The sequence below is a fragment of the Oryctolagus cuniculus genome, chromosome 1, assembly GCF_051225735.1.
Source record: "Oryctolagus cuniculus isolate XC-2025 breed Fujian yellow rabbit chromosome 1, ASM5122573v1, whole genome shotgun sequence".
Lineage (NCBI taxonomy): Eukaryota > Metazoa > Chordata > Mammalia > Lagomorpha > Leporidae > Oryctolagus > Oryctolagus cuniculus.
Window position 1 is genome coordinate 103,744,557 of NC_142867.1, and position 24,376 is coordinate 103,768,932.

General features: G+C 39.7%; 2 protein-coding genes across 4 annotated transcripts in view; both read left to right on the top strand.

Annotated features, from left to right (window-relative positions):
- Positions 1-24,376, top strand: part of SIK2 (salt inducible kinase 2) — a 149,094-nt gene that overhangs the window by 65,037 nt on the left and 59,681 nt on the right. The gene's annotated exons all lie outside the window — the stretch shown is intronic.
- Positions 3,881-6,071, top strand: LOC100357544 (large ribosomal subunit protein eL42). Its single transcript, XM_070078289.2, has one exon. The coding sequence runs from the start codon at positions 5,621-5,623 to the stop codon at positions 5,939-5,941; it is 321 nt and encodes a 106-aa protein (XP_069934390.1). The 5' UTR covers positions 3,881-5,620; the 3' UTR covers positions 5,942-6,071.

Below are 24,376 nucleotides of genomic sequence, written 5' to 3' on the forward strand. Positions count from 1 at the left end.
AGGACCACTGCCCCCGGTGATGCCAAGAGAAGACTGGTGGGCAACGCATGAGAGCAGATGCAGAAGCCACAGGAGGGCCGGTGGTGAAGGATGGAGGGGCAACAGATGCAGGCTGAGTCCACAAGGCGGGTAGGGAAAAGTGTCTTCCTGGAGGGCAGAGCCAGAGGAACAGTGGGGTTTGGGGAGAGTGGTGAATCCCGAAGAGTAAACTCAGAGTTTCTCAAAATGTGACCCCTGGGCCGCTGGCATGGGGGCCAGGCAAGCAGCAGACTGAAGCTGCAGTTAGCCTTGTTCTTAGTAAAATTGCTATGGCTGTTCCAGCCTTCACATGCAGGGATAATAGTGTTCAGAGAAAGGAGTGGTCATTTCTTCCTGTGGCTTTTTCTTAGTGAGAAATTTTTTCCTAAAATCTGTGCTTAAGTTTGGTTGGCTGGCATTGCAGCTAAAGATTGCTTCAGGTTAATAAACTCAGTTAATGAGCGAGAGAAACCTTCAGAATATACCATTCCTAACCATCACCTGCAAGGGGAGTGGGACCAGCCTGAGACTAAATCAGGCCGTCTCTGCAGTTGTGATTGTCTTCTGTGGAAAATGCAGCTTTATATCTAGAGTTACAAGGGAATTGTGGTCTTTTGATGGAAACCCAGAAGAGTCCTTCTGTTCCAAAGTATATGTCCATATAGGAGGACCTTCAAAATCTTCATGGAAAATATGCATTAGGAAAAAAACTTTGCATGGATTTCAAAATTTTTTCTGCACCAAAAGTAAACTTATCTTTTAATTCCATTTTTATATAAACTCTTTGAAGTACCCATATACATTAATGTATAAATGTTTCTTTCAAAATAAGAATTAGGTGGGAATTTTACCTGAAGAAAATTGGAGTTCCTTTTATTGGGATGAAAAGTTTCCTGGAATAATTTCTGGATCAGGTGTGTACCAATGTAGTATACACCACATATTTAATATATAGGTATAGTATATGGTTTGTACCTAAGTATAAAGCAAGGCCACTCTCTGCTATGAGCAAGGACTGTCCAGCAGTATATGGCAGACAGGGACACTGAAATGTGTCTGCTGTATACCTCTTTTTGATCCATCTTTTGAATTCTTATAGGCAGAAAAAATTTCTCAGATTTTCGTAATTAATATATTGATTTCAGTAAATATTGCTTCTCAGTATTTCTGTCATGAAAAATAGTGGTCACGTGAAATTTTTACAAAGTTTAGAATTATTACTAAGAATATAATTTACATGATCTGTTTCCTTGCTGAGGTTGGGTATACCGGTTACTAAGATGAATCTAAAAACATTGGATGTCTGCTCTCTCTTTGCTTGCTATAGTATGTAAGCAAAAGATTGAAAATACAACCTCATTGAAGAAGATTGTTTATGGACCAAAAGAAAAAGTAAACTAGTTTAGAACCCAAATAGATTATTCTTTTCAGTTAGAAGCCCAGATGGACTCTACTCATCCCTCCCTCCCTCCCTTCTCTCTCTCTCTCTCTCCTTCTCTTTAATATTTATTTATTTGAAAGGCAGAGTTATACAGAGAGCAAGAGAGAGAGAGAGTCTTCCATCTACTGGTTCATTTCCCAGATGGCCAGCAATGGCTGGAGCTGCACCGATCTGAAGCCAGGAGCCAGGAGCTTCCTCCGGGTCTCTCATGGGTGGAGGGGCACAAGGACCTGGCCATCTTCCACTGCTTTCCCAGGCCATAGTAGAGAGCTGGATCAGAAGTGGAGCAGCCCGGACTCGAACCAGCGCCCATATGGGATGCCAGCACTGCAGGCGGTGGCTCTATCCACTATACCACAAACGCTGGCGCCCAGATAGACTCTTTTCACAGATCTATGCCAATACACTTTTATGTAATTTGAGACTGACTTATTTTTTCAAAATTAGTTTTTAATTGTACATATTTATAAAGAACAGTGTTATTCAAAATATGTATATAATATACATTTTGATCAAATCAGGGTGATTAGTGTTTCTACCTCCTTAAGCATTTGTCATTTCTTTATGTTGGAAACCTTCTCTCTCCTCTCCTAGTTATTTGTGAAATATATATTACATTTTTATAGTCACCTGCTTGTGCTGTGAAACACTAATATTTGTTTTTCCTATCTAACTGTACTTTGGTACCTGTTACCAATCTTCTCTTATCCCTCCTGCCCTCTAGTAACTGCTATTCTACTTCTGTGAAATCAACTTTTTTGGCTTCCATGTGAGTCAGAACATAGGGTATTTGTCTTTTTTATGCCTGGCTTATTTCCCATAGCACAATATTCTCCTGTTCCATCCATGTTTCTGCACATGACGGGATTTCATCCTTTTTATGACTGAAAAACATTCCTGTATGTGTGTATCTCACATTTTCTTCACCCATTCATCTGTCACCAGATAAGCTCAGTTGGTTCTGTGTCTTGACTGTTGTGAATAGTGCTGCAATAAGTCTGCAAGTGCAGGTATCTCGTTGATAACCTGTATTTCCTTTGGATCTATGTACCTCGTAGTGGGTATAGCTAGATCATAGTAGTTCTGTGTTTAGTTTTTTGATGATTCCCCATATTGTTTTCCAGATTGGCTACACTAATTTATATTTCTACCGGCAGTTCATAAGAGCTCCCTTTTATCCACATCCTTGCCAGAATTTGTTATTTTGTCTTTTTTCTTTTAGCCGTTCTAACTGGAGTGAGAGATTTCTTGGTTTTGATTTGCATTTCCTTGATGATTAGTATCAATGAGCATTTTTTCATTTGCTTATAGGCCATTTGTGTATCTTCTCTTGAATAATGTCTATATGGATCATTTACCTTAAGTCTGATTATTTGGGTTTTTTGCTGTTGAGTTTTTTGAGTTCTTGATATTAGTCCCTTGTTGGATGTAGATGTATGTTTGTTAATATTTTCTCCTGTGTTGCAAGTTATCCCTTTACCATGTTGATTATTTCCTTTGGTGTAAAAAAGGCTTCTTAATTTTATATAATCCCCTGTGTCTATTTTTTGCTTGTGTTTTCTGTGCTTTTGGGGTCTTATCCAAAAAATCATTGCCTGTACCAATGTCTTCAAGTTTTTCCTCTATATTTTCTTCTAGCAGTTTCATAGTTTCAGGTCTTACATTTAGGATCTTATTCCATTTTGAGTTGATTTTTATATAAGGTGAGAGAGAGGATCTAATTCTTCTGCATATGGATATCTATACTTTTCCCAGTGCCATGTGTTGAAGAAAATAACCTTTATTCTTTCGCAAATTGTATTTGGGGGGAATGCTGTGGCCTTGTGGAAGATCAGTTAGCTATACATGCTTGGATTTATTTCTGAGTTCTCAATTCTGTTTTGATGCCAGTGCCATGCCGTTTTGGTTACTATAGCTTTGTAGTATGTTTTCAGATCGGTATTATGATGCTTCCAGCTTTGTTCTTTTTGTTCAAGGTTGCTTTGACTATTTAGAATCTTTTATAGTTCTATATGAATTTTAGGATTTTTTTCATTTCTGTGAAGAATACCATTAGTGTTTTGAGGGGATTGCATTGAACCTGTAAATCCCTGGGTAATGTACACAATTTAACAGTTCTTGTAACCAGTGACACGGGATGTATTTCCATTCATTTGGTTCCTCTTCAGTTTCCTCATCAGTATTTTGTAGTTTGCATTGTAGAGTAGGGATCATTCATTCAGTTAAATTCATTACTAGGATATTTTTATTTGTTTGGGGTATATTTTTTGATAGCTGTTGTGAATGAGATTGCTTTCTTGATTTCTTTTTCAGGAAGTGTATTATTGGTATGTAAAAATACTCTGATTTTTGTTATGTTGATTTTTGCATGCTACACCTTTACTGAATTTATTTATCAGTTCCGGAAGTTTTTTTGGTGCAGTCTTTGTTTGTCTACATATTAAATCTTGTTATCTGCTAACAAGGATTATTTGAATTCCTCTTTCCTTTTGATTGATTGCTTTATAAGCCTTGTTAGTAAGAAAGAAACACCACAGATTGTAGAAACAAGGTGGGAAAGGGAAGCGGCTACAGCACCAAACACAGTCGTCGTCTTTTCAGTTCTGTTTATAGCCCTGATAGTTACTTTTTTTTTTTAGATTTATTTATTTATTTATTTGAAGATTTATTTATTTATTTGAAAGAGTTACACAGAGAGAGAAGGAGAGGCAGAGAGAGAAAAAAAGACAAAGAAGTCTTCCATCCGCTGGTTCACTCCCCAATTGGCTGCAATGGCCAGAGCTGTGCCGATCCGAGACCAGGAGCCAGGAGCTTCTTCCAGGTCTCCCATGCGGGCGCAGGGGCCCAAGGACTCAGGCCATCTTTTACTGCCTTCCCAGGCCATAGCAGAGAGCTGGATCGGAAGAGGAGCAGAAAGGACTCGAACCGGCGCCGATATGGGATGCTGGCACTTCAGGCCAGGGCTTTAACCTGCTGCACCACAGCGCCGGCCTCCAGACTCTTTTTTTTTTACAGGTAGAGTTATAGACTTTGAGAGAGAGAGACAGAGAGAAAGGTCTTCCTTCCATTGGTTCACTGCCCAAATGGCTACTACGGCCGGCACTGCGCTGATCTGAAGACAGAAGCCAGGTGCTTCTCCCAGGTCTCTGATGCAGGTGTAGGGGCCCAAGCACTTGGGCCATCCTCCACTGCACTCCTGGGCCACAGCAGAGAGTTGGACTGGAAGAGGAGCAGCTGGGACTAGAACCCAGCGCCCATATGGTATGCCAGTGCCGCAGGAGGAGGATTAACCAAGTGAGCCGTGGTGCTGGCCCCAGACCATTATTTCTTAAAGCATGTTACAAAAGCCAATCCTTGACCTGCTCTTTGAGGAAAGTTTCTGTAGTGACAAACAGTGAGAATACTAAATCCTTCTGGAGATCTACACTGCAGGTTAGTAAGGGCAGGGAATTTTTGTAGGAGATAACACAAATGTCTTTAATCCTATAGTTTTCAAACTTTCTTAATCATCGGGTCTCTCTTTTTACATACCATTAATAACTTACAGAGCACACCGAGCTGCAGGTGTCAGCTCTAACCTTACGAAAGTAGTGTTGTAGTGAATATGACGTAGTAGTATGTTGGAAAATATGAGACAAGAGATTCTGAGCATAAACTGCTGCTTGGAAGTTGCTGGAATAATCTGGTTAAGATGTGACAGATGGGATAATAATACCAAATATTTATTTGTCAATTCAAAAAATAATTTATTTGCCAGGTACTGTTTTAGATCCAAGAGACACAGGGGGAAAAAATGTTCAAAAAATCTTGTCCACTGAAGTTTATTTACATCCTAAAAAAAAACAGAGGAAAAGAAATAGAATAAATAAATCTAAAATGATTAATGAAGACTGCTAAAAAGAAAAATAAAAGCAGCCAGAGCCCCGGGGCAGTGGAGGCCTTTGTGATGAGTTGACATTTAAGCAGAAACCTGAGTGAGTGAGAAAGAAAGCAATGCAAAAGATCTGAGGTAGGAACCCAGTGTCGCTAGAGTGGGATGAGATGGCAAGTGGGGAGAGATGGTGAGGGGTTGCATATGTTAGATAGGCAGTGGTTGAAATCATGTAGGGCCTAATAGATCGTGGTAAGGCTTTCTTTCCGAGCCGATAGCGTTCCAGCAACATGGTGAACGTTCCGAAAACCCGCCGGACCTTCTGTAAGAAGTGTGGCAAGCACCAGCCCCACAAGGTGACACAGTATAAGAAGGGCAAAGACTCTCTCTATGCCCAGGGAAAGCGGCGTTATGATAGGAAGCAGAGTGGCTATGGGGGACAGACTAAGCCGATTTTCCGGAAAAAGGCTAAAACTACAAAGAAGATTGTGCTGAGGCTTGAGTGTGTGGAGCCCAACTGCAGATCCAAGAGAATGTTGGCTATTAAGAGATGTAAACACTTTGAATTGGGAGGAGATAAGAAGAGAAAGGGGCAAGTGATCCAGTTCTAATCTTCGTCTTCTGTTTTGCTATGAAGACAATAAAATCTAAAGGTTACCACTGTTCAGTTCATTTGGTCTTTTGGAAGGGAATGAACCAAAGCCATCAATAAAACTCCTCTTGGAAAAAAAAAAAAAAAAATAGATCGTGGTAAGAGCTTGGACTTTTATAACGAGTGTCAAGCAGAGCATAGATATGGTGTTACTTAGTTTTTCTGTGATCGCTCTGCTGTTTGGAAAACAGCCTGGAGGGGAGCTGGACAAGAAACAAGGCGACTGGTTAGGACCGTTACAGCAGCCCAGGCAAGAGATGAGGCTGGGTTAGACTCAGAGTAGTCCTGCATTTGGTAGTAGGCAGTCAAGCTGTTGACCTCATGCCCCAGGTTTCATTTGAAGTGTTTAATAATCCTCAGAAAAATCTTTTGAAGTAGATATGGTTATTATCTCTGTTTTAAGTTAAGGAGACCAAGACACAGTATCTTGCCCAAAGTCACACAGTGGTACTGGATTTGGAACACAGATGTTTTAACTCCAGAGCCCGTGCTCTAACCTTTAGACTGCCACATTCTCACTTTTTTTTTTTTTTTTTAAAGATAGATTTATTTATTTATTTGAAAGTCAGAGTTACACGGAGAGAGGAGAGGCAGAGAGAGAGAGGTCTTCTATCCGCTGGTTCACTCCCCAGTCGGCCACAACGGCCAGAGCTGCAGCTGGGTCTCGAACCAGAGCCCGTATGGGATGCTGGCGCTTTAGGCCAGGGCATTAACCTGCTGCGCCACAGTGCTGGCCCCCATATTCCCACTTCTGAGAGGAAGCAGAGGCACCCCCTGGGCCAAAAAGTAAGTCTCTGTTTCCTCTAGTCAATACTACCTCATGTCTTCTGCCTTCTATCTCCTATCTGCATATGCAAAAATTGCTAAGAAATAATCTTAAGTTCCACTTTAATCACCTTTTAAGTTACTTCTACTTGTCTTTTTTTTTGTTTATCTGTGGAATTCGAAAGCTTTTCAAAGTTTCTTAAGAGAAATCATGTTTTCTGGATGTTTTTCATTACAAGAAAAGGTTGGGATAGCACAATGTGGGATTGTGCAGACTGGAGTATGGTACAGAATGAAGTACAAGCCAAGTATTCTTTTAGGGTTAATTCTGACAGTTCTTTGAAACGTTATACCCAAAAAACACCACAATTAAACACACACACTCACTCTCTTATTCTTGCGCTTACTCTCTCCTTCAGTTAGAGAAATGGGATAGCAGTCAGCTCACTGTAGACTTGTTTCTCTGCTTAAGATAGCCAATTACTGGAATTCTGAAGGGCATATTTGGAACAGGAAAACTGCTATTGCTGATCATATTACCCTTATCTTTTCCTTGTTTTTCCCTTTCTTAGGAACTTTCTATGGGTGGAGAAAATAGTCTTAGAAATTTGCACATTTGAAATATTTTTCCAGCTGCAATGGCTGTAATCAGATCAAAGAAATCAAGGTTAGATTAAATCTCTCCCACAATCCATTGGATTTTGTTTCTAAAATACTCACAGTGGACTTGAGAGAAAGATTGAAATGAGAAAAGAATAGATCTAGATGCTGTGGGAAGTCACTAGGTTTTGGTATGTGCCAGGGATGCCATGAAGCAAGTGGAGGCTGTGGTTGGGATGATTCTTAGGTATAGCCCAAATGGGTAGGAGAGATGCGCATCAAGTTTTAGAAATGGCAGAGGACCACTAAACCTACCATTCCATTTTTCAGAGACTTTGGTTTTCTTAGTGCTGCACTCTAGGTTACTAGGCCTCTATTAAGTGTCAGAACCTTGGAGAGTTCCAAGGCAGAGGAAATGGTAAAACAGGACTGTGACTACTGCGCTGACAGAAGTCAACAGGTTGAAGACTCTCATCAATGATGCCAAAGCAGACTTCCTTGCTTTCTATTAGAATCTCCAAGATGTAAAAGACTTCCATTTCTGCCTGCCCCACCCTCATGAAAATTGTGGTAGGCTTAAGGGTTTCAGTCCATCTTGTGGAACAAGCACAGAGTCATAGTTGCAGTGGGGTTTGTGTTAAATTCTCACAGAGGGGCTCACATGGTTAATCTCCCGCCTGTGGCACCCACATCCCATATGGGCGTCAGGTTCTAGTCCCAGTTGCTCCTCTTCCAGTCCAGCTCTCTGCTGTGGCCTGGGAGTGCAGTGGAAGATAGCCCAAGTGCTTGGGCCCTGTACCCCAAGGAGGAAGCACCCGGCTCCTGGCTTCCATTCGGTGCAGTGCTGGCCATGACGGCCATTTGGGGGGTGAACCAATGGAAGGAAGACCTTTCTCTCTGACTCTCTCTCTCTCTCTCTCTCTCTCACTCACTGTCTATAATTCTATCTGTCAAATTGAAAAAAAGAAGAAGAAAGACTTCTACAGCATTTTCCAGGTTTAGATGAATTATTTATTACATATACTGAAGGGGCAAAACATGATGCCAAGGTACAGAAACAACTTAAGGTCTATAGACAGGTGAATGGGAAACAAAAGGTATATTCATACACACACACTTATGTGTATATACAATGGAATACTTTTCAGCCTTTAAAAAGAAGGAAATCTTGTGATATACAACAACAGGATGAAGCTGTAAGACACTATGCTAAATGAAATAAGCCAGTCACAGAAGAACATGATCCCTGTTGCATGATTCATCTAAAATAGTCAAATTGATAGAAACAGAGTTGAATGGTGGTTGCCTGGGTCTGGGAGCTGGCGGGGCATGGAGGAAATGGTCAATTGTTCAACAGGTATACAGTGCCAGCCCCCATTAATGGACTTTTAGATTGTTTCCTGGCTTGTCTGTTTTTAAAATAATGTGACGCTGAGTGTACTTGAATATATGTCCATACAAACTTAATGTAATTCTGTGTCAAAGATTAAAGTTTGGTTTTGGTAATTACCATTGATGAATTTGAATATGTGCCTTAGGTCTGAGCTATGACCTATAGCTTACTTCATTATATTGTATAGCATTTGAGTCTCCAGCTATTTGATTAAATCAAAGATGTTTTCAGTTTTGGGTTTTTTTAGGCTTGAAATAATGACTTTGGATTTTACTTTGAGAGATATGGGAAGCCATTGAAAGATCATAGGTAGAAGGCTGACATGATAGAACTATTTCTAAAGATAACTCTGGCTACTGTGTTAAGAATGGAAGACAAGGAAGAAACAATAAAAGTAAAACCGGTTAAACTACTGTAGTAGTTCAGGCAGGGAATAATGGTGGCTTGAACTAGAGGGAGAATGATGGAGTTAAAGAAAAATGGGGGGCAGCCAGTGCCGCGGCTCACTAGGCTAATCCTCCACCTTGCGGCGCCGGCACCCCGGGTTCTAGTCCTGGTTGGGGTGCCGGATTCTGTCCCGGTTGCCCCTCTTCCAGGCCAGCTCTCTGCTGTGGCCAGGGAGTGCAGTGGAGGATGGCCCAAGTCCTTGGGCCCTGCACCCTATGGGAGACCAGGAGAAGCACCTGGTTCCTGCCATCAGATCAGCGCAGTGCACCGGCCGCAGCGCGCCAGCCGCGGCGGCCATTGGAGAGTGAACCAACGGCAAAGGAAGACCTTTCTCTCTGTCTCTCTCTCTCACTGTCCACTCTGCCTGTCAAAAAAAAAAAAAAAATGGGGGGTTTATGGATGAGGTTATAGACGTGGCGATAAATGAGGTTAGAGATCAGGATACCCAGCATTTTATTAATGAATTAATAAATACATGGCTGACAGATAAATCAAGAAGGAAACATTTAAGGTTTGAAGGAAAAAATTTAAGAATTACAGTTAACTCCTTTACATCTATGTCACATACATGGTCCTTTTCTGTCTACTTCCAAACAGATATTATTTGACTAGAACTAAACTGGTAAGAGTTTGGAGAAGGAGTTAGGGAGAGAGGGATGAGGGGAGAAGGGGGAGAGGGAGGGAGCTAGCTATAGAAAATATATTTGTATATGTAAATCTGTATCTCTCATAGGTAAGTTATTGCTAATAGCAATTCTATGTAAAGATAGTGTATTTTTATAGAGTTGCTTCTATTTCATCACTTATTACAGAAATAACCTCTTTTTATTTTGACTTCTATATAAAAATAACCTCTTTATTTTGACTTCTTAATGTTTTCTCATACACAAAAATTCCAGTAAATTGAGTTGAAAACCTCTTGGTAAACAAGTAATTAAGTTGTTAATCCTTAGCTGTATTATAGCTGTGGTCGTTTACCCAGTATTTAGACTTTATGGTCTTTAGACCTTGACTTTGGTTGCATTTTGAATGCGTCATATCCTTAATCCCTTCCATCCTCTCTGAATGTGTTTTATTGACCATAAACTGCATTTCTAAACCCTGCTCCATCTACATTCTCAGCTCCTAAACTATTGCTGTATCTTTTATCTGATTGTTATGGTGATGCCCATATTTGATAAAATTCTATTCTATTAATGGTACAAGCTGTAACCTAATTACAGTAGTTTAAAATACTGTGGATCAAGTATTTATCATATATCTGTGTAATGAAATTTTCTTAGGGAAACATTAAAAAGCCAGAAACTCACTGCATGTGAGTTATAAATCCATAGTGGCACTGATTGTTTAATCCTTTAAACTTCAAAGGATCAAATCCAAAGACATTGACAGATCTCATTGACTTTTTCCAACTTGTTTAATTAATAGACATCCTTATTTATATAAAAGCTTAAAGACCCACAAATATTTGAATAGCATGTAAGGTATTCTGTTTGAACTGTTAACAGTATTAGTGCATGATGGATTTTAAAAATAGAGCAAACTCAGAATTTCCCCAAGCCTTTAGCTTAAGCTCCTCTTGAATTACACATTTCTAAAACTTGTTAAACTCCAGTAGGATATTCTTTACTTAACTATGAAATGCTTATTGCTAAGATATTAGTAAACCTTGGATGGTAATTTTTAAGAACACCATCCGAATTATAAAGGAATAATTTTTATTAACATTCTCATGGTAATTATATAATTAAAAGTGATTAATTTTAGCATGACTTAGCAAATTCCTAGAAAGCAAAATGAGCTTACTATTAATTTTTTTTTGTCTAGAAGAAGGAACAAGAGGATGGGGAAGATTGATTAGAAAGAGACTCTGCTGAGAATTTGCTCACTCAACAAGGTAGTCAGGAAACTCATGCTCTAAAATCTTTAGAAACAACAGTTGTTACAGGATATGGGGCTCTTTAATGTCTTTCAAGTTGTAAAGCCATTTTCTAACTTAGGTAGGTCTAGCGTTCTAAGCTAAAGACACAGAGTGAGATACTTGGCCTTGACAAAAAGAATTGGTGAAGGAGATACCAAACACCATCTTCAGAGTGTTTCATTTTATATTTTGTATGTCAGCACTGTGGGATAATTAGTGTTTGGGTTTTCCTAAGAGCAAGGATTAGAAACCCATGCTAATGTCTTTCTTGGTTAACCATACCTGTGGCACAAGACTAACCACCTAAGCCACCTGGAGACGTCATTAAATTTAAGAGGTGAATCTGAAAACCCAACTCTATGAAATCATGTCACTTTTGCTGAATATTAATCTTTTAAAGGCTGCAGAAGAAAATCTTGCTCAAGACTGTACCTGTTCCTCTGTTACTCAGAGTCATTAGCCCCTGGATTCTTAGGACCAGCAGATTTCATAAGCTTGTCAGTTCTTTTCCATTGTTAAAAGCAAACATTTATTCAATAGCAATATGCTCCCAGGGTTTTGTACCCGTTCTTTTATTGAACTGTATTTCTGTCTCTCTGAACACTCTATTTGGCACCCTACAACTAACTTTGTGAAAAGTCAGGTGTTTTCCAGAACTACTAAAAGTGAAGATAGAGGATCTCCTGTCTGTATTACAACCCTGATAATGGCCCAAATTGGAGTGATTTGTCTTTTTTTTTTTTAAGATTTATTTATTTATATATTTGAAAGTCAGAGTTACACAGAGAGAGAAGGAGAGGCAGAGAGAGAGAGAGAGAGAAAGAGAGGTCTTCCATCCACTGGTTCACTCCCCAGTTGGCCGCAATGGCTGGAGCTGCGCTGATCCAAAGCCAGGAGCCAGGAGCTTCTTCCAGGTCTCCCACGTGGGTGCAGGGGCACAAGGATTTGGCCATATTCTACTGCTTTCCCAGGCCATAGCAGAGAGCTGGATCAGAAATGGAGCATCCAGGACTTGAACTGGTGCCCATATGGGATGCTGGCACTGCAAGCAGCGGCTTTACCCACTGTGCCACAGCACCAGCCCCTACTTTTATCTTTCTTATGAGCCTCTTAGATTTGGTCTGTTTTCTTCTGGCTTCTTACAGTGAATTATTTTTTATCTAGAATTCTGACCTTTCAGCTTCACTGCTGAATAAGAGCAGTTTCATGGCTTCCATATATCTAATTTCTCTCTAGTCATAAAACAAGCACCCTAGGGATTTTTGTAGTAGAAATAACGGGATGAGAGATGAGACAAAAACAAACCAAGGGGCCAGCACTGTGGCATAGCAGGTTAAATCGCTGCCTACAGTGCCAGCATCCCATCTGGGTGCTGATTCTAGTCCCAGCTGCTCTACTTCTGATCCAGCTCCCTTCCAATGTGCCTGGGAAAGCAATAGAGAATGGCCCAAGTCCCTGGGACCCTCCCACCCATGTAGGAAACCTGGAAGAAGTTCCTGGCTCCTGTCTTCTACCTGACCCAGCCCCAGTCATTGCAGCCATTTGGGGACTGAGCCAGCAGATGAAGATTTCTCTGTCTCTCCTCTTCAATTCAGACTTTCAGATAAATAATTTTTTTTAAAAAAAGTCAAATTTGAAGCCACATTTTCATACAAAGCTGATGTCCATTTGAGTATTAATATTGAATTAAAAAGCAACTTTAGCTGTTTAACTTTTTACTTAAAAAATTATTTTCTTAACATGTAAAACTTATATATGTTTATGGGATATAGTGCAATAGTCCAACAAATGCATAAAGTGTAAGCTGGTCAGATCAGGTGGTTAGCATCCCCACCTCTATGTGAATAGCTTCCCAGCTCCTCTGCTCCAGTTCTTCATATAGTGTATAATAAATTATTGTGAACTCCATTCTCCCAACTATGCTGTGTAACACTAAAACCTATTACTTCTGTGTTTTGTTATCCTATATCCAATATCCCTGTATCCCTTCTCCCCCTACCCTTCACATTTTCTGGTAATCACTATTCTAATTTCATATCAACATATATATATTTTTTAACTTCCATAGACGAGGGATACCCATGCAATCTTTGTCTTCTGTATCTGGCATATTTCACTTAACATAATGACCTCCATCCAGTTCCGTCCTTCTGTGAAAATATCAGAATTTCATTCTTTTTATGATTGAGTAAAATTCTATTGTGTATATATTTCACATTTTTTATAAATTCATCCATTGATGGATATCTAGTTTATTCCTGTATCTTGGCTATTATGAACAATACTGCAGTGAACACGGGAGTGCAGATATCTCTTTGGTACACTGATTTTGTTCCCAGAAGTGGGAAAGCTGAGTTATAAGGTAGATCTATTATTCATTTTCTGAGGCACTTCCATACTGTTCTCCATAATGGCTGTACTAACAGAGGTTACTTAATGTATTTGGAAACTATGACCTGCAAAGATGAAGTGATCCCCCAAGAGCTAAGAATATAACCTAGAGTTTTTAACGTGGTTTTTTGTTTGTTTGTTTGTTTGTTTGTTTGTTTTGTTTTGTTATGTTATCTTCTTCAGTTACTCCTTTGACTTAGGAGTTAGCCCTAACTAACTCCTTTATTTCTTTTTTTTTTTTTTAATCTTTTATTTAATGAATATAAATTTCCAAAGTATGACTCATGTGTTACAATGGCTTCCCCCCCCATACCGTCCCTCCCACCCACAACCCTCCCCTTTCCCACTCCCTCTCCCCTTCCATTCACATCAAGATTCATTTTCGATTATCTTAATGTACAGAAGATCAGCTTAGTATACCTTAAGTAAGTATTTCAACAGTTTGCTCCCACACAGAAACATAAAGTGAAAAATAATAGATGATTTTTTTTAAATGATGATGAAATCAGATCAGACCTATTGTCATGTTTAATCCCAGTGAGAGTCAAGTTGGGAATTGATAATTTCTTTCTTTTTTTTTTTTTTTTTTTTCTTTTTTTTTTACAGAATATCAGTTTAGTGTACATTAAGTAAAGATTTCAGTCGTTTGCACCCCCATAGAAACACAAAGTGAAATATACTGTTTGAGTACTCGTTATAGCATTAAGCCTCAGTGTACAGCACGTTAAGGACAGAGATCCTACATGAGGAGTAAGTGCACAGTGACTCCTGTTGTTGACTTTACCAATTGACACTCCTGTTTATGGTATCAGTAATCTCCCTATGCACCAGTTATGAGTTTCCAAGGCTATGGAAGCCCCTTGAGTTCTCCGACTCTTATCTTTTTTAGACACGGTCATAGTCAAAGTGGAGGTTCTCTCCTCCCTTCAGAGAAAGGCACCTCCCTCTTTGAAGACCTGTTCTTTCCACTGGGATCTCACTCACAGAGATCTTTTTGCCAGAGTGTCTTGGCTTTCCATGCCTGAAATACTCTCATGGGCTTTTCAGCCAGATCCGAGTGCCTTTAGGGCTGATTCTGAGGCCAGAGTGCTATTTAGGACATCCGCCATTCTATGAGTCTGCTGAGTATCTCACTTCCCATGTTGGATCACTCTCCCCTTTATTTATTCTATCGGTTGGTGTTAGCAGATACTAGACTTGTTTATGTGCTCCCTTTGACTCTTAGTCCTTTCATTATGATCAATTGTGAACTGAAATTGATCACTTGGAATAGTGAGATGGCATTGGCACATGCCACCTTGATGGGATTGAATTGGAATCCCCTGGTATGTTTCCAACTCTACCAATTGGGGCAAGTCAGCCCGAGCATGCCCCAAATTATACATCTCTTCCCTCTCTTATTCCCACTCTTATGTTTAACAGGGATCACATTTCACTAACTCCTTTATTTCTGAAAGTGAATCATGGGCTGGCGCCACGGCTCGCTTGGCTAATCCTCTGCCTGCGGCACCAGCACCCCGGGTTCTAGTCCCGGTCAGGGCACCGGGTTCTAGTCCCGGTTGGGGCACCAGATTCTGTCCCGGTTGCTCCTCTTCCAGGCCAGCTCTCTGCTGTGGCCAGGGAGTGCAGTGGAGGATGGCCCAAGTGCTTGGGCTCAGCACCTGCATGGGAGACCAGGAGAAGCACCTGGCTCCTGGCTTCAGATCAGCACAGTGTGCCAGCCGCAGCAGCCATTGGGAGTTGAACCAACGGAAAAAGGAAGACCTTTCTGTCTCTCTCTCACTGTCTAACTCTGCCTGTCAAAAAAAAAAAAAAAGTGAATCATAATTGGTTCTTCAAAATCATGACTAATCAGCTGTCCCCCTTTTCTATCACTGAATGTGGAAATAAATAGGAAACAGGGAGTAAATCTAGGTGATAATAGCTGGTAAACTGGCTTTAAAAAGATGCTGAAGTGACCTCCTCCTGAGCAGAAACTTCAGAGTAGTGTTTTCTACCTCATCGTACTTATGGAGCCAGTAATTAATACAGTCTACATGAGCAGCTCCCAACGCAGTGTTTTCAAGACCAGTCAGGTTGGTTTTTTTTATCTAAAGGTACCCAGATGTATAAAAATGACACAAGTGTATGTGTAATAGTTAAGGAACACAAAGTGTCACAGTCATACATTGTGTGGCAGGTGTTCAAAAGGTTTATTTTTTATAATTGTTTTGAGTTTTATAGCTGAGCAAACTTTTTTCTAATACTGAAAAATTGTATCAGTTGTATTTTTGCGGTGATGTTATATTGCAAACAACCCTCAAAATTCCTTGATTTGCATCAAGAAATATCTTTTGTCTGTAGATCATCTGGGATGGTTCCATTTTGAGTCACAGATTGGGTTCAGATCTGCACCATGTCTCTCATTTGAGGCATGCTCTCCTCCTGGTAGAAATACAGATCAAACTACAACATCCCCCATGAGTAAGACTAAACGCAACAGCACAGTGACACACCACCTGTTCTGAGAGGCATTACAAAGTCACATAACAAAGAGCATGGATAAATAGTGATATGAGCAAGAGTAAAGAAATGGGAGCAGTAATCTATCCCAGAAATATTTCACCCTCATAACATAAGTTTGTCAGTGAACTAACGTCCTCTTTGATTTCTAAATAGTTGAGCAGGTAGTTAGAATCTGTTTTCAGCTAACCCTTCCCTGTCACTGTTTTTTCTATCTGACAAATGACTTCGCAGTGTCATTGCTTACTGTATGGGACCCCAGGAAGCATACAATCAAAATTAAACCACTAGGTAGTAAACTAAGAGACTTGACTTTTCATTAACCTGTTTACCCGAGAAGTTTGATATGCTGTTTAGCTAGCTTCATTGCAAAATTGTTCAGCTTAATACATAGTGTTATGTTCCCAGTTCCCATTTCTGAATGAAACAATTCAACATGGCTTTCCTGTTGTTTTGATTCACTTAAAGAACTTAGTGAAGATGTGAAAGAGGTATATTTGCCCTTTGATTTATGAGTGAATAATAACAATGTCTTAGACCTCACGGTCTTGGCTAAAATTATAGATATCTTTAAAATACATCTATACAGTAACCAAAAAGTAATAAATACAGTAATAGTAATAAAAGTAATAGATTTTTTTTTTAAGATTTCTTTATTTAGTTGAGAGGTGGAGTTACAGAGATGGGGAGAGACAGAGAGGTCTTCCATCCGATGGTTCACTCCCCAAACATCTGCATCTGCCGGAGCTGGGCCATCAAAAGCCAGGGGTCAGGAGCTTCCTCCTGGTCTCCCACATGGGTACAAGGTCCCAAGCGCTTGGACATCTTCCACTGCTTTCCCAGGCCTCAGCAGGGAGCTGGATTGGAAGTGGAGCAGCTAGGACTTGAACCGGCACTCATATGGGATGCTAGTGACACAGGCAGAGGCTCAACCCTCTACACCACAGTGCTGGCCTGGGTACACTTTAATCAGTATCTTATTCTCCAGGTTTGATGTTTTTATCCTAATACCTAAGAACTTCATGGTTTGGTAAAAAGTGTGACCAGGGGTCCAGCGCTGTAGCCTAGCTGATAAAGCTGCCACCTGCAGTGCCAGCATCCCAAATGCACACCAGTTCAAATACCAGCTGCTCCACTCCTGATCCAGTTCTCTGCTGTGGCCTGGGAAAGCAGTAGAAATGGCTCAAGTTCTTGGGCCCCTGCACCTACATGGGAGACCCAGAAAAATCCTGGCTCCTGACTTCAGATAGGTACAGCTCTGGCTGTTATGGCAATCTGGGGAGTGAACCAGTGGATGGAAGACTTTCTTTCTCTCTCTCTCTCTCTCTCTCTCTCTCTCACTCTACTTCTGCCTCTCTGTAACTCTGCCTTTCAAATAAATAAATCTTTAAAAAAAAAAAGTATGACCAGATTGCATTTATAAATATTATTATAACACTACCATAGATTGAGTAAATAACTCACAACATCCAGTAGTTCAGCTTAGAATGACTCATTATCAGTCCAGTCATATTCATTGCTCAGAAATAATTCACAGCAGACTTTGAGGTCCTGTAGAGATTATAAAAATAGGTGGGATGAAGATACCTATTTGAGGGATTGTCTGAAATGTTTAATGCCATTGAGATGACATCATCATCTTCTAGTAATTTTTTTTCATCTTCTAGTAATATTAAATAGGACTCCAGGCACTTTCACAGGCTATTCATTTGACATTATTATTTTTTTAAATCACTGCCTAAGAAACAGTTCTTGGACATTTAATGAAACATTACTTACCTCAAAATTGGCAGGAAACCCCAGCTTTTGTTCTGGAACTGTATTGAGAGAGTGCATGGTGTTTGAGACAGTATCTCATCTTGTCTGTAGACCAGTATTGCCTCATGACATCATTTCTATAATTAGCTTGAAGTGCTAGTTAAAGTTTTTATTATTTAACCTTTTTTTTTTTTTTTTTTTTTTTTTTTGACAGAGAGAGAGACAGAGAGAAAGGTCTTCCTTTGCCGTTGGTTCACCCTCCAATGGCCGCCGCGGCCGGCCATCCTCCAGTGCACTCCCTGGCCACAGCAGAGAGCTGGCCTGGAAGAGGGGCAACCGGGACAGAATCCGGCGCCCCGACCGGGACTAGAACCCGGTGTGCAGGCGCCGCAAGGCAGAGGATTAACCTAGTGAGCCACGGCGCCAGCTTATTATTTAACCTTCTTTCAAATAAGTATTATAAACTTGTTTGCATTCAGGACTGATTTTATTTGCTTGTGTCTCCCACATCAGCTATGGAGACCAATTCTATAGATGTGCTTAAAATTTTTTTTGTTTAATTTTTGGGTAATGGAACTTTATGACTTTTTAACATGGAGTTACATTTCAGATTATTTTTTAGTGCTTCTTTTTTTTCTTTTTTTTTTTCTTTTTTCTTTTTAACTTTTATTTAATGAATATAAATTTCCAAAGTACGGCTTATGGATTACAATGGCTTCCCCCCATAACGTCCCTCCCACCCGCAACCCTCCCCTCTCCCATTCCTTCTCCCCTTCCATTCACATGAGGATTCATTTTCAATTCTCTTTATATACAGAAGATCAGTTTAGCATACATTAAGTAAAGATTTCAACAGTTTGCTACCACACAGAAACATAAAGTGAAAAATAATAGATGATTTTTTAAATGATGATGAAATCAGATAAGACCTGTTGTCATGTTTAATCCCAGTGAGAGTCAATTTGGGAATTGATAATTTCTTCTTCTTCTTTTTTTTTTTTTTTAACAGAAGATCAGTTTAGTATACATTAAGTAAAGATTTCAACAGTTTGCACCCCCATAGAAACACAAAGTGAAATATAGTGCTTCTAAAGTATACAGTAAAACCTTTACATTGTGTCTCAGTATTTCAAAATACAGTCTCCCTTCTGGGGCCTGTTAATCCTTGTTAGTTTGACTTCTACTTCAGTTTCATCACATGCCTTCCCCCCTTCCCTGCTCAATGTGTTTCTCTTGGGCTGCTTTTGGTTTCCTGAACCTGCTACATCTTATCCTGGAGGGCTTTATTCCACTGTTGAAATAGGACCTTCTCATAGAAGCCTCTCTTGGTCACACTACCTAAAGCAGCCTCCACCGGATACTTTCCACTTGGGCACCCTGCTTCCTTAGCATTCATTGTACCCTGTCATTATTTTTGTCTACTTATTTTTTTCTCTAGCGAAATAGAGGCCTCATTAGAACAAAGTGCTAAAGCATAGAGACTGACAAAAAGAAGTTACTCAATTATTTGTTGAGTGAATGAATAAATGGGTGATTCTTACCCTTTAAATTGAAAATAGTTTAACTCTTCCTTAATTTGAGAGGGTGAGGGAGGAAAGCACCGTGCTTTGGGTTTGACCTGAAGAGTTAGTACAGTTAAGGCCCCTGGGTGGTCCTGTGCTACTCTGCTCATTAGTCTGATATAATTGATTTTAACTGAGGTGTTTGGGATTTTTTTAAAATAGATATATACACATATTTGCAACCTGATCCAAAAATCAGGTTCTTTGTACATAATATGATAAAATATATACAAATAATTTCAAAATGAGAATTGAAGTTTTTTTCTTAATAATTTGTGTTGTAAATACTAGACTCTTGTAAGAAACTATAGACTGCAATCTTTACTTAACATACGCTAAATTGATCTTCTGTATATAAAGATAATTGAAAATTAATCGTGATGTGAAGGGGAAGGGGAGAGGGAGTGGGAGAGGGGAGCGTTGTGGATGGGAGGGAAGACACGGCAGGGGGTGGGGGGGAGAGGCTATTGTGGTCCATAAGCTGTACTTTGGAAATTTATGCTCATTAAATAAAAAAAAAAAAAAGAAACTATAGACTGCATGATATTCTCAGACAACAAGGTAAATTGCTATGCATACACAGAGACCAACAGTATAAATAGGGAAATAAAACCTTCTGCAAGGGGTATTTGCCATCAAGTTAGAATTCATATGCAGACAGTCCCTGCCCATCTGTCTCCTGGAAGAAGTCAGATAGTTCCTGTGTCTGGGCCCACAGCTACTTAGATCTCAGAAGTTTGGCCCCTTGGTGGGAGCAGAGCTACGCTGCCCCCAGCCAGCTGTCCTTGGGCCCACAGTTTTTCCTTGAGAAATCAGAGAAGTGTAGAAACTAAATCACTTGCCTAAGTCACACAGCAGTTTAGCATAGAGATAGGATTCGAGACTAGGCTTGTCTGACTTTAGAATTTACTTCTACTGTATTTGTAAATCTCTGTATATAGAAATTTTATCGTATTATAAATTTTACTGTACGTGTGAAAAATCTTTTAACTCATCTGTGTAGTGTCTGCTGCTATCATCATAATACTATAATACAACCTATTGGCTTCTATGTAGAGATTAGAAATAATTTTGGAAAATTTTGATTAAATTTGTGCTTAATTGTTGCTGAAAACTTGAAGATATAGTCATGTATTTCATTTGTGATAATCTTTAAAGCTTTAGATTATGTAACTAAAAGCGCATTTTACTTCTCAGAAGACCATAGTTTGCTTCAGTAGTTCCAAATGACTTGAAGAACTGATTCAGAGACTTAACAGATGCAGTCTAATGTAGAGAAATTGCTGAAAACACAGTTAAATTGCCAGAGTATACCAGAGGCAACAATTTCCTTAATTTTTGTCAAACACACAATTTGAAATGATTATATGCTTGCAAAAACAAACAGATAAAGTATTTTACAGTCTGTAGTTTCATATTCATACATCTCAAGGTTGAAATTTTAATATGATAAACAATATTATAATCTAATATATAAAATTAAGATAATCTTAATTTTCTACTAATTGAATACAGATCAGACACCTAATCCATTTTCTGTTAGTATTTGCATGTCTAGTGGTGTGTTTATTACTGTTTTTCAAGATTTTATTTTATGGACCTTCCTTTGTTGGTTGTTTATTCAAGAGTGATTAGTAAAAACCAGCACAGGGTAAATTGGCAAAGGCTGGAGTTCTGATCTACAATAAGAAGTGGTTTTATTTCACATAACATTTTTGAACTGAAGAGAGGAAAAAACTGTTAGAAAAAAAGAGATTTGGATACAGGGATTGAAAACAATGGTATGGAGTGGCACTGTGGCGTAGTTGGCTAAGCTTCCACCTGTGGCACCAGCATCCCATATGGGCATCAGTTCATGTCCAGGCTGTTTCTCTTACAATCCAGCTCTCTGCTAGTGGCCTGGGAAAGCAGTGGAATTGGCCCAAGTGCTTGCTCCCCTGCCACCTGCATAGGAGGTCCGAAAGTACCTCCTGTCTCCTGGCTTCGAATGGGCCCAGCTCCATCATTGCAGCCATTTGGAGAGTGAACCAGTGGATGGAAGTCCTGTCTGTCTCTCCCTCTCACTGTCTCTAACTCTACCTCTCAAATGAATAAATGGATTAAAAAAAAAAAAAAGTGGTTCTTCAGAGTCATTAGAGGAGCACAAATGAACCACTTTTTTTTTTTTTTTTCCCTGAAAGAGTTACAGAGAGAGGTAGAACCAGAGAGAGATTTCCTCCATTCTGCTGGTTCACTCCCCGAATGACTGCAATGGCCAAAGCTGAGCTGATCTGAAGCCAGGAGCCAGGAACTTCCTCCGGGTCTCCCATGCGGGTACAGGGGCCCAAGGACTTGGGCCATCCTCCACTGCTTTCCCAGGCCGCAGCAGAGAGCTGGATCAGAAGAGGAGCCACCACAACTCGAACCGGTGCCCATATGGGATACCAGCGCTGCAGCCTGGGGCTTTAACCTGTTGCACCACAACGCCGGCCCCATGAGTCACTTTTGATTGCCTTCTTGGAGCCTCAGGGCTCATAGAGGTCATGTTCCTGAAAATACTGTTTATTTCTCTTCAAATTTAGTAATTAGAAATGTAAAAGTTTTATGAATTTATGGGTTAGGAACATCTGACTGTTAATTATCTGAGTTTTTGGAGGACTATTTAAGTATAACATGTTATTGGCATCAGCCTTTTACTCCCAAATTGCAAATTGAAGACACTACAAATTAAGTCCTTTTAACATAACATGAAATATTTAATTGCGTAAATTATTAATGTTTTGGACAGTTATTCATCTCTAACTTTGAGGTATGCTAATGGTTTCTGGATGAAGGATATGTGGCTTAAAAAGATTTTGACATCCCTGAAACAAGGGAACTCATCTGGGTTGGTTTTCCCACTTCATTGGTAAGATTCTGGGGGCATCTGCCCCTTCCACCAGGGGAACAGAAGGGATACCACTTGAGAGTGATGGTTATCATGATGATAGTAGCTAACATTTATTGAGCAATTATCATTTGGTAGGCACTGTGCTATGAAATTTAGATTTTTTTATGATAAGAGCAGAATAAAAACATTGATTAATTATACTACATAAAACTTTGGAGAAGATATTGTGGTGCAGTGGGTTAAGCTACCACTTGGGATACCTGCATCCCATATTGACATGTTGGTTCAAGTCTTGTCACCTGCATTCCTGGTCCATCTCTCTGCTAATGAATCCTAGGAAGCAGTAGATGATGATTGAAGTGCTTGGGTTCCTGCTACCCATGTAGGAGGCCCAAATGGAATTCTGAGCCTCAAGCTCAGCCTGGCCCAGCCCCATCTACTGCAGGCATTTGGAAAGTGAACATGTGGATGGCAGCTCTTTCCTCTCTCTTTGTCCTGTCACTCTGCCTTTCAAGTAGATGAAAATAAACTTTTTTCTAAAACTGTATAACTTGAAACCTAATTATTAGGACCTTAGTTAACAATTTATGGACATATATTGAGAACCACAGTTTTAGTATTCATTGGTGGTCATATATATGAATTACTAAGGACTATAAAATTTTTGAGGTTCAGTGACTGTAAGGTGATAGTTATAGTGACTTAGAAGATGTTAATGAAGTTTATAAAAAGAAAGAGGAGGTCAATCTTGATAACATTGCAGTGACCAGAAAATCTGTATAGATACGCAATGAAGTAACTGTTAGGTCAAATGTGATTGGCAAATCTGTAGATTATTTTTATAAAATGTCCAAGTAATGAATAGAATCCTCAGGGCAGAATTCACTAACCTAATATTTTACAGTCCCCATTGAAATTGTATGCAAAGTAAATTTATACATTTGTATGCATGTTAATTTTCATTAGATTCTCAGTGGGATCTGTGAGCAGACAGCCCCAGTTCAAAGTGTTAAGGCATCTCTTGGCTGAGGTGACTAAAATGGCGCCCCTTAGAGAGGCACAATTAGAAGACTATTAAAAAACACTAGCAATGTCCAGCTAAAAATAATGCAGATCAAAGATGAGATTGTTTAGATTAATTCTATGAAGGAATGAGTGTAGCAAAAGAAAGGCAAAGTGGGTCCAATGCTGTGGCGTACCAGGTAAAGCTGCTACCTGCAGTGCTGGCATCCCTTGTGGGCGCTGGTTCGAGTCCCTCCTGCTGTACTTCGGAACATCCAGCTCTCTGCTATGGCCCGGGAAAGCAGTAGAAGTTGGCTCAAGTCCTTAGGCCCCTGCACTTGCATGGGAGACCCAGAAGAAGCTCTTGCTCCTGGCTTCGCATCACCCCAGCTCCAGCCATTGCAGCCATTTAGGGAGTGAACCTGTGCATGGAAGACCTCTCTCTTGCTCTCGTTCTCTTTCTCTTTCTGCCTCTCTGCCTTTCCAATAAGTAAATAAATCTTTAAAAAAAAAAAAAAAAGAAAAAGAAAAAGAAAAGCAAAGACAAAGGCCCACATTAGGTAATAGTAGTTTTATGGAGTGAGCAGAGAAAGAAGTACCTGTTGGTGAAAGGAATGGAAGAGAACCACAGAAATACAGAATCAATAGGGAGAGGTGTTTATTTCAGAGACCAAGTAAGAGCTAAATATAATTGAGAGGTCATTTAAAAAAATGATAACTGGGAAAAGGTAATGATTTTAGCCTAACAGAGTTGCTAATAACTTTAAAGCAGTTTCAGTTGTCGTGAAACATAGAAACCTTATTACAAGGCCCAAATACAGAGTGGTTAGGAAAGAAAGGTAGCCTAATATAACAACACCAATAGTGTGATAATTGAAAATAATCGCAGCAAACTTTCTGAGAACTTTTGTATGTCAGTCATTAACCAGAGTTTTTATTTTCTTTTTTGATTGAATTTTTTTTTCATTTAATCTTTACATAACCTTGTAAGATAGATTCTATTATTACCTTTATTTTGGGGTTAGCATATTGAGGATTCAGGAGGTCAAGGTCCCCTAACCAGCAAGTGTGAAAACAAAAATTGAACCCAGACATTCTGATTCCTCAGCCTTCATTGGAAGCCCCATTTTAAATGTTAAAAATATCTACAGGAGCAGGCTTTTTGCCTAGCAATTAAGACGCCA